Below are 11,583 nucleotides of genomic sequence, written 5' to 3' on the forward strand. Positions count from 1 at the left end.
AAAAATTACTGCATAAATTTCGTATCCAACTCCTTTAAATTGTTTTCTGTTGGAACAGGGAAATGCCCCTGATAGCAACCACTGTTACCGAGCATTTAACTGTGGAATTGTTTCACCATAATCATCACATAGTAAGTAAACAGTTAAACATTGCCAATAATTTTGGATCCTCTCTTTTTAATCTAAAAATTACTTATAAGCATAAGTTAGACCAAATAGATTTTGAAAAAAATTCTTATAATAAAAAGTTCTTTTTTTATAACGAAGAAAAATGCTAAAAGCTTATGGGAGAAGCTTTTTTTTTTAGCTCTTGTTTACTTGTTTTGAATTATATACTTTTTTAAAAAATAAAAGCTACAGAGATTAAGAGAGCTAGCTTTTTTGAAATATGTGTTTTTAAGTAACTTTTAAACTAAAATTTATATGTTATTAACAAACAGCTTTTAACTCTCTATTTTTTAATCTCTTTTTCATAACTTTATCTTATAAGTAAGATCTAGCTTAAAAAAAAAAAAAAAAACAGACTCTTAAGTTTACAACAAAATGTTTTAGGTATTCCAGTGAACAACAATCTCTATTGGTGTTGCGTACAAGCTGATTATACACATAATTAGTGTTCTCTGTACTCTGTATTTGCTGCATCAAACGTTAATTTATATAAACGTGATTATTAGAATGCAAAGCTGATGTATTTATTTTTTCTTTCTCGTCTACTAATTCAACTTGTGTTGATACTTGATAATCAACAAGAAGCATGCACAACTATAACTAGAATCTTTTTTTGGGTTAAATATACAAAGAGCTTGAATCAATTTCTATATAAATGCTCTAAAAGGTGAAGTTTCTTATACAAATATATATTAACTGACCTTCAACGCTTCAACCTTATCATTGCTTGGGCGATTTAGCTGAAGGTGCTGCAAATCTAGCAGAGAACCCACGACGTAAATATTCCTGGTCATCCTCCACCCAACCCTCGTCAAAGTTCTGAGCATAGCTTAAAGGGTCATACCTAAAACCACTAACGGGTTTGTAAGTGTTTGTTCTCTTCGACCATGGAAGCTTCAATTTGAGACAACCCCAGCATGAAAGCAACCCTCCTTCAGTTTTGCTTCTAGGAGACGAACTTTTCTCCATGACGTTGAGATAGCTTCATGGAACGAAACTTCAGTGTAGTAATAATGTTGGTTGGGTCTTTTCTTGTTGGCCACTTTTATTTTGCTAAGGATTTTGAGTGTGCGGCAGAGAATAATATAATTAAAAAAAAAAAAAAAACCCTTTATGGGTTTGAAAGTGATGATACACGAACAAAATAATTTTTTTTTGTCCTCTTAGATTGATTCTTTGGATATGAAGAGAATCTCATAAAGTAAATGGTGTAGTAAGAATTTCATTCTCTTAGTAAAACTGAGTATGCGGAGGACAGTTTACTCATGAACCACAAAGTAGAAAGAGAGGGACGTTTGTTTTCTCTATAACGACAAAATTTGTTTAGTTATTTATTGTTTTATATTTTTATACGGGTTTTATATTTATCCTGTTACTCCAAAAAATAAAAATAAAAATTATGTTACTATTTATAACTATATATTTCAGAGAAACAAAACTTTGGTACATTATATGTTCTCAATTGGATATATCTTTTACGTAAAAGGAGAATTTTTTTAAAAAAAAAGTGGTGATTTTTTTCTAAATATGAAAAAAATATGTACCCATTTAGATACATATGATTAGGAGTGTAAATGGGCTGGACTGGACTGGACTTTGACCTTTTTGGCCCAAGCCTATGTCAAAAAAAATTCAGCCTATCTGGCCTACTAGCCTATTAAAGACTTTATTTGTAGGCCAAGCCCGACCCATTTTTAAAAATAAGAAAGTCTGACATGGCCTACAGGCCTTGTAGGCCTCCCACTGCAGATACTAACCAAAAAAAATAATTGTATAGAGCAAAGAAAGTTTCATTCATACATGCACTAGTACTTCTCATAAGAAAAAAATGACAAACAAGAAATAATCAACATAATACCCCAGCTCTAGAATGTATATCATAGAGGAATAGAGTCAAAGAAATGGAGAAAATAAGAAAAATACAATTACCGGAAGCTGAAATAAAGTCTACAAGAGAATGTCATTTATCTAAAAATCTTTAAACCACCATCAAGACAAGAAAAATAAGAGTATTATTGAAAGATCTTCATCAGTAACATCATAATCCAGCAAAGTACCCATTACTCCTTGGTATTAAGATGCAACAGCATGTAAAATTTGGAGAAATTAGACAAGTTTTCCTTTCATAAAATAAAATAGCACAAAAAGTAAGAGATATTAGTATTTGGTACTTTGCGTCTTTGCCACATAAAATAAATATTATTTTATTATTTTATTTTAATAAATTAAATAGGCCAGCCTACAAGGCTGTAGGCCGGGCTTGACAAAATTGACCTATGGCCTATTAGTTAAAATAGTTTTTTTATAAGCCTAAGCTTACTCTACTTTTCTGAAAGGCCGGGCCTGAGCCGGGCTCAATGTAGACCGGGCCGTAGGCTGGGCCAACCTGGCCCATTTACACCCCTACATATAATGCACCAAAAATATTTTTACTCCGAGAAGTACATAATTATAATATTAAAAATTATTTTTTATCTCTTTTTAGAGCGTTGTCGACTAACGTATAATGAAAAAAAAATAATTTTTAATATTATGACTATATATTCCTGAAAAATATATAATTATAAGTGATGACAGGAAAAAAAAATTTATAGCAACTTGAGAAGTATAAAACTCTTTATATATATATATATATATATATATATATATATATATATATATTTAAAAAAGTACATTTTAATGTTATCATAGAGTCGTGGTTATCATCAGAGCCATTCCATCTATCACTGTTATCACCGGAGCATTATAAAACCTCTAAATTTATTTTCAATAAAATATGCAAAATAATTTTAATCCGTAAAATTATTTTGAAAATGATTTTACGAAATAAGTATTAAAAACACAAAAATAGAAATAGAGTCAAATATGCCCAAAATAGTTCATCGCAAAAAAATTACTTTGATTGTGTTTTATTTTTTTTCTTAAAATTATTTTGTAGAATAGTTAATAAAATAGGTAATTTTTGTAAAAAAAATTATTATAGTTAAAAGTCAAAACACAACATAAAAACAATATTGAATTATGTTCTTTAAATTTGATTCTAAAAACTAAAAAATTTATAATTTTTAGAACTATTTTTATAAAACATGCATTATCAAATATAATTTTTTAAGTCAAAAAACTATTTTGGAGCATAAAATTCAAACATACCATTTCTTTCTTATTCAATGCCCTTAGGTTAATGATAGTAAAGAATAGTAATTCCCATAAAAAAAAGTTTTCAAAAAATATGTTTTCAAGTTTTCATACTAGTACTACCTAGTCAAAAAGTAAAAAGAAGTTTTCAGACTATAACTATTTAAATGGAACATATGCGGATACTAATTAAGTGTGATTATTACTATATTATCTCAAACCGAAGAACCACAGACCATAATTTTCTATCCAATCCAAACCCTTTTACGGATTATGAACACATTCTTGCTAGTTGCTTTAAATTAACCAATAGTGTGGATCACCATTCCGGCTAGGGAATGTTTCGATATTGGTTCTTGTAATTAAAAATTGCCGGTGGATGGGGTTGCTATAATCTTAGATTCTTATTTGTACAAGAAAGAGACCTAATATGTTTGATAACGTCGGGTGGGGCAACTTTTTGGAGGTTATGAAAGAGAATATTCGTAGGATAGAGAACTTGTGCCATATATAACACGGTGGGCTTACGCAATTACGACGTTTGTCCACTCCATGTTATTATAAACCAAGTGTGGCATGGTTTTTAGGCCTTGTGTGATAGCCGAAGTTTAATAAGGCCCACCATTTCAAAATGTGACCTGGTCATCGGCAAGTTGATAACTCCTGTAGTCCTGTTCATCTACTATTCATTGATGATACGACAAAAAAACAAAAAACCAATTATTGAACATAATCTGATATCTTCATCGGACATCTAAGATGTCATTCAATGAAGATGTGCAGTCCTTTCTGTTTTTTTTTTTGGTTGTCGCTGTATGCTATCAGCAAAAAAAGAAGACATATTTGGTTTCAGTGTAAGTTTGAGTATTTTGGTTCGATGCATGTGTTTGGTACATGTAAGATTTCAATCATGGACATCCAAGACTTTTCTTCCCACCGTCCAATTTCAGTAATTGTTTAAGGAGAAATGTTTTTTTTTATGTTACATAAATTTTTTTATCTCATGTAACACTTGTCGAAAATCGAGCCAATATTTCTTTTTTTTAGAATTGAGATCCACCTAATTATGTCTCTATGTGAGACCAAAGACGGATCTAAGTATTAGAGAATGGTGACAAGTGTCCACCCTTAAAATATGATGTAAAAATATGAAAATACTCTTATCTTAAAATTCAAATTTTTTCAATTTAATTTTGGGTAGATATTATAACAACCAATTAGGGTTACTACCAATCAATTTCATCGTTAGATCAATTATGTTGATCCAACAGTTATATTTATTTTCGTCTTTATATAATTATGATTCTCCATATTTAATACTTTATATTTATTTTCACCTTTGTATGATTATAATTTCTCATATTTAATGCTTTTACATTAAATATGGAGATCATAACCATACAAAGATGAAAATAAATATAATATTTGATCAACAGAATCGATCTAACGGTAGAATTGATTGGTAGTAACATTTGTAGTAACCCTAGTTGGTAGTTACGATATCCTACCCCTTTAATTTTCCTCATTTTATTTTATTTTTCCGTGAGTTTTTTTTCTCCTCCACCTTCATTATTCAAACCTAACCGCAGAGAGCTCTATTCCAGACACATCGTTTGCATATACATACTGATTCATCTCCTCTCAAATCTCAATCTCCGTTATTGGAAGTTAGAACATTTGCTTCTTCCTCTATCATTGATCCAGTTGAGTCGCAATCCGTCCAGATCTAGATCTAAACCAGACCTAGTTAGTCGGCAGCTGCTCACAAGTCGCGTTCAATACCAGACCCAAATCTATATGTACTTGAAATTATTAAGTGTCCACCCTTCAATAATTTTCTGAATCCGCCACTGTGTGAGACAATGTTAACTCATGTAATATGAAAAAAACATGGCCCTTGTTTAATATGCTATAACCCTCACCTACCACTTGAAGAAAAAAGAAGAAGAAGAGAATTTTGTATCCCCAAGTGTGAAGCCTATTATTTCTTAGGAAAAATATTTTTTCATATTATTACAGATATTTTATCTTATGTCATAAAAATAAATATGTGGAATTCATTTTTTATATTAAAAATAAAAATAAAACTAAAAAGACCCACATATTTATCTTTATAATAGGAGACAAGATCCCCCGCCATTCCTTTGCCAATTTCACCTAAGATTCGATCCATTTGCCCATGTAAACTAGTCAGAAAGTAGTAATGGAGGTTTGTTTTTCGAATAGGGTGAAATATGTTTATTTGATGATGATGATAAAGGAAATAGTAGTATACACTAAAGTTCTTGAGAACCATCGTACTGCTTCAGCTAAGTTAGCTGAGACTGAAAGAGGTAGGTGTGTTGAACTCGATTATGGCCATAATGGGAATTTGGCATAATAATAACAAGTTTAGGAGAAAATATTCAGCGCTCCAGGAATTTGACATGATAATAACAAGTTTAGGAAAAAATATTCAATACTCCGGACTCACATGTACCAGAAGGGAAGAGATGAGAGAAAAGAAAAAAGAGATAGAGAAATATAAAGGCCAGACCACCATTTTTCCCAAATTTAGATGACGAAGAAGATGATCCATTGGTGAAGTTAAACCCTATAAGGAATATTCCCTCTTAGCGTGCAAAGTATAATTTGGCATTTGATAGGGGGTATTTTGTAAGATTTTCGGAAAACTGAATTTTTCTAAATTTTTAATTTTTGAATATTATCGTAAACTGAATGTTTTTATCATATTTCTAAAAATTGAGATTTTCGAATAATTTTTTTTTTCCCTCTACCAAACGTGCATACTCCAGGCAGCCATTGTGCTAGCTGGGCAAAGTTATTTGGCCGGTCCAAAACACCGTCGAATCACTAAGATATTAGACACCTCGATATCGTAAATCCTCGTTCACTGCTTCACTTGAAATAAATAAAAAAATACCAATTTACCAAGCACCTATTATACTTTCGATCAGCATCTCATGCTGCTAGAAATTACATCAACCATTCAAATCTAGTCTTCCTTACCGCTCGTGGCATGTAGCCGTTTAAAGAAAAATTTGTCATATGATGTTCAATGAATCAACAGCATCAACTTGGCTGAAAGAAAAATAGTTAAACTGCCACACAAATCCCCCTTCCATACGTGGATGTTGTCTTGTTTTATTTTGTCACAAACAAAAGCAACTGCCACACGACAATGTGCAGTATACTGCAGCAAATTAATCACTCGGATAGATATGGTACAAGGACAACCTTGCTCCCGCTCATTAAGAAATAAATGCAAAACTAAACGTAGCAATCAACAGCCATGCGTCCATCGCATAATAAATAAGGCAGTGTTTGGTTCGGGACATATCAAAATAATCCCATCTAAGTGTAAGTGGGTTTCCTAAAATACCACGTTTGGTTGAGGACAGCGTTTCCCTTATCCATAATTCCTCCTTGCCCAGCCATCGAGATCAAAGTGAAAAATGGATGAAAATCACGGATTCACTTGCCCTCTCCCACCATGGTATTGTTGAGAAATCCGTTTTGATGGAAAGTGAAGATGAAAAATAAGACAAGTTTACCCCTGTTAATCCCAGCTGTACCCCAAATTCGAACACCAGTTTGACTTCGATTCACTTGAGTCTGCCTGTGGGTGGTGGTTCTGCTGTTAATTGGGCTGCATCTATTAGAACACCAAATTGTGTGCTTAAGGAATGGGCAGAGGACCACAAGCTATCACTCTTTTCAGGCTATGAATATCTTTCTGCCATGGACATGGTGTGTAAAAGGATTGGTGTAACAGATAAATGTGTGGAGGAAGGGCTCCAAAATCAAGTTCTCCGAAAAGGTTGTAAGAATCTTGGTCTTCAAGTTGATTATGTGCCTAGAAATTCATCAGAACATCATTACTGTGGGTCTTGCAACTATGGTTGTAGAAGAGGAGATAAAAAAGGGACTGAAGTTACATGGCTTGTCGATGCTGTGGATCATGGTGTAGTAATTCTAACAGGATGCATATGCATAGCTGACAAGTTTTTTTAAAAGGATAGTTTTGTAATTTTATTAAGTTTTCCCATCAATATTTTATCTTCAACCAAACACACATTCAGAAATTTAATTCAATTTTCCTGGTAAAATTTTGTCCAACCAAACAACTTTTTTAAAACTTTCCTATCTAACTCACTTTTTCTGCAGATCTCTAGTATTTACATTTTCCCAGTATTAAAAAATTTCACCTCAACCAAACACTACCTAAGAGACAAATGAAGGTTGGCAATGAATATTTTCTGTCCAATCAATGCTGCTACACTAATAACTATAGATAAACACACAACAATACACATCCACCCTTGCGCCTCACCAACAACCATGCAATTAGGACAAGCTGATCTGAAACAAACTGTATTTAGCTTTAAGGTTTTCTGTGCATAAAATTTGCAGGGATTTTTTCGTTTTATTTTTTATGGGGTAGATTTCCGGATATATTTTTATTCCACAAATTTTGGATTCCTTCTGCACAATTCTAAAATTCATAAGATTTCACCATGTTATCAAATAAAATTTAAAGTTGTGGAGGGAAATTAAAGGAAAGGAAGTAGCTCTGTTGATTGACTTTGGTGCCTGAAACAATTTCATAACCGATGAGGTTGTGAAAGAGCTAGAAACTACCCATGTCCAATACCCAAGCTTGTTTTGTAGAAGTGGGAGGAGGGCATAGAATCAAATGTAAAGGAGTATCCAGAGATGCTGACAAAGATGCAAGGGGGTACATCATTCCTAATTTCTTTTTATTTGACCTTAGAGGATCAGATGTGGTGCTTGGTTTAGATTCATTGGAGGAACTTGGAGATATTGGAGCAAATTTCAAAAGGGTTGACTCTGAAGTTGGAAATAGCCGGTAAAGTAATTAATTCCAAAGTGGAACTCTTGAAAGCTGTCTTGAAAGCTTTGAGGGACAACAGACAAGGAATTTATGTGCAATGTAAGTCCAAGAAGATGGGTCAGCTAAACAACAATCAATCATGAAAATTTTAAGGTTCTAAATTGCCGGAGCTATCTGTGTACTATTATGTTTTTGTTCATCTATCTAAAACAATTTAGACCCCTTGTCAATCATATTCCTCTGATATCAGTACAGCAAATGAAATATAACTCAAATTGTTCCATCTTTCTTATAATTCTGATCTAGTTTCCTATCATAAAACAATAAAGCATCCAATTATATTGACTTGTATATATTTGGTAACACTAATACTCTATGATAAAACCCAGACCCACTGATAAATCATTGTTTCATTTTACAACAGTTTATATACTTATATCCATTTGCTGAAAAATAAATTTTTCTAAACAAAAGAATAAAACGTATGAAATTGCTTTTTAAAATCAATCATATCACAATTTGCAGTCAAGCAATTATCATCCTTAAAATATCTTGCATGATGAGATACGAAAATTGTCTCCATGGACGCCCAGAAAAGGCGTGAAACAAGATTAGTCCATACTAACGACCAAGCAGTATGCAATATAAATTAGAAATAAACATGTCTGGATTAAATTTTATAAAATTGGCGAGCATTTCCTCCTCAAAATAATAATTTAAAATCCAAAAGAAGTCGCTAACATAAGGAGGCTAACAAAATTTAAGTGCACAAATATTACATAGCCACCTAGGGGTCATCATCATTAAGATCACCTTTATCCCAAAATAGTTATTTTGGGTTCATCTAGGAGTATAAAGCAAAAATGCAATTTATCCTACATCTTTACTGCTACCTTTTCAGCCGAACTTTTCTTCATAAATCCTCTGGAGCACAACTCATTCAACAAATCCAAAGCCTCCTCAGCTAATCCTTCATTAGCAATGCCTTCTATAAGAATGGTATAAGTAGCTTCAGTAGGTTTGCATCCTTTTGCTATCATATGATCCAGAAAATCAATGGCATGACTAGTTTGCTGAGACTTACAGAGTCCGAACATGATTGAGTTGTAAGCGACAGCATTGGGCCTAATACCTAATCCTTCCAAGTCATGGAAAATTTTGAGAGCCTCATCAACCTTTCCTTCACGACTAAGTCCCCCAAGCAGTGAAGAGTACGTAATTATATCAGGTTTAAGACCCTTTCTGCACATCTCTTCCAAGAGTTCCACAGCGCACTCTGTTTTTCCTGTCTTTGAAAGCCCAGCAATAACTGTATTATAAGTAATTAAAACAGGAGAGCAGCCCTTGCTATTTAGTTGATTCAGTATCTCAACTGCAACATCCACCTTCCCATCTTTGCATAGTGCTGTAAGCAAAGTATTATAGGTCACTATATCCGGGTAACAACCCCTAGATACCATTATTTCCAAATACTCAATTGCTCTATCCATCTTTTTTTCTTGACAAAACCCATGAAGCAATGGATTGTAACTCAAGGAATTCGGAGTACAACCGTGCTTTGGCATCTTCTCCAAGATATTGATGGCTCTACCCAGTAAGCCTTTCCGGCACAAGAAGTTAATCAAGATATTGAAAGTAACAACACTAGGGGAACAACCCTTACGAAGCATGTCACTTAGTAGCTTCTCAGCATCCATCCATCTTCCAGTGCTACACATGGTTCGCAAAATAATATTATGGGTAATCACATTAGGTTGACAACCATAGGATGGCATGTTATTTAAAAATTTAATTGCTTCATCCAACCTACCTTCCTTGCAAATACCATTGATAAGAACATTGAAAGTAACCACATCAGGTTTGCATCCTTTGCTCCTCATCTCATCTAACAGCTTCATTGCCTGACCAACTCCACTTTCCTTACAAGTTGCTTCAATCAATATAGTGTAAGTAATTACATCAGGATAACACTCCCTTTGCAGCTGCCTGTCAAGGACTTCCATCGCTTGGTTCAATTTCCCACTATCACACAAACTACGCAAAATCGTATTATAAGTAACAACATCTGGAGCAACACTCATGCGTTCCAAAAGCTCCAATGCTTTATTTATCTCCCCTGATTTGCAATAACCACCAATCAAAACATTGTAAGTTATCAAATCAGGAACAGCACCAGAATCCTCCAAAATCTCCATGATTCTTGTTGCCTTCTTAGTCATGCCAGCCCTACAAAACCCGCGAATCAAGCCGGTGCAAGCAATGACATCAGGGATATTACCTAGGTAAATCATGCGCTCCAGAAGCATAAACCCTTCCTCCAATTGCCCATTTCTAACCAACTTGCGGAGATGATAATTACTCTCAAACTCATCCATATTCCGGGAATCGTTGACCCCATTTGTCGACGATTCCATGCCATTCCAATCCCTGTTTGGGGTTCTTCCAAAATGTTGCAATTTACCATTACCATTCAAACCAGAAGTTTCGAACTTCGAAACGGCAAAAACGCGATTGCCCAAATACTTTTTGGACCTAGAGCCCTTCAGTTTTCTAAACTGACTAACACTATCAGCAGATAGAACGAAAGGCCGAGGTACAGTGTTATCCAAAACCCTACCTTTGAAACTGCATGTTCTTGCGCCACCTCTATTAAAGTGGTGAAATGAGCAAAACTGTTCATGGGGTGCCACCAAATCCATTGCTTTTACCAAACTTGCAACACTTAATGGTTACTACTCAAACCCTCCTCATGCTATAAAATATAAGATATGGTAGAAAAGTAAAAAAGAATAAATAAGAACCGTTTTCACCTCCAAGTTGAGGGGTTCCACGAAGAAGGTTAGAAGGCGCAGTGACTGATATTTTCAGGGGAGTGAGAGAGAGAAAGGTGAGTCAGGTAACAAGTAGCTTAGGTTTTTCAGGACAAGGAAATGAGGTGCTTATCCGAGACCGGTTGTTTCTCGTTTGTGCAGAACGAGAGGTTTTCTTTTTATTTTTTTTGGTCATCAGAAAATGGGTGGATTGGGCTTAAAAATTTTGTATGCTCTCCTTATCATACATTAGTAGGTTTGTCATAGAATGATTCCATTGGCCCAACAAAGAAAAAGTATAATCTAACCGAAGTCATGGGCTTCAATAGCGCAGTTAAGCTCTTGTTGTTGGTGGCATTTTTCTTTGGTAAATGTTGATGGTTCCTTAAATGAGTAGCGAATAACATGATGAGGTCAAATTAAAAATTTTAAAAAGAATATGCAAATCCGTTTTTTATGAAAAAAGAAAAATAAAATTGAGAGCCAATGCCTAGCAAAATAATTCTTATCATATTGCCCAAATCAAACAATTGGGAATCTTTTTGAAATCAACAATAATATATGATTCAAGATAATTTTAGGATGGGCATGACAACTATTTTATTTTTTAGCACT

General features: G+C 33.8%; 1 protein-coding gene across 1 annotated transcript; it reads right to left on the reverse strand.

Moving 5' to 3' along the window:
• Positions 1-8,828: 8,828 nt before the first annotated feature.
• On the reverse strand, positions 8,829-11,097 carry LOC133296427 (pentatricopeptide repeat-containing protein At1g09900). The gene has a single exon (XM_061495411.1). It carries the CDS (start codon positions 10,855-10,857, stop codon positions 9,034-9,036), a length of 1,824 nt encoding a protein of 607 aa, XP_061351395.1. The 5' UTR covers positions 10,858-11,097; the 3' UTR covers positions 8,829-9,033.
• Positions 11,098-11,583: the final 486 nt, after the last annotated feature.

Source organism: Gastrolobium bilobum, unplaced genomic scaffold (assembly GCF_033153095.1).
Source record: "Gastrolobium bilobum isolate Gb01-03AN ecotype WA unplaced genomic scaffold, APGP_CSIRO_Gbil_v1 utg9238, whole genome shotgun sequence".
NCBI lineage: Eukaryota > Viridiplantae > Streptophyta > Magnoliopsida > Fabales > Fabaceae > Gastrolobium > Gastrolobium bilobum.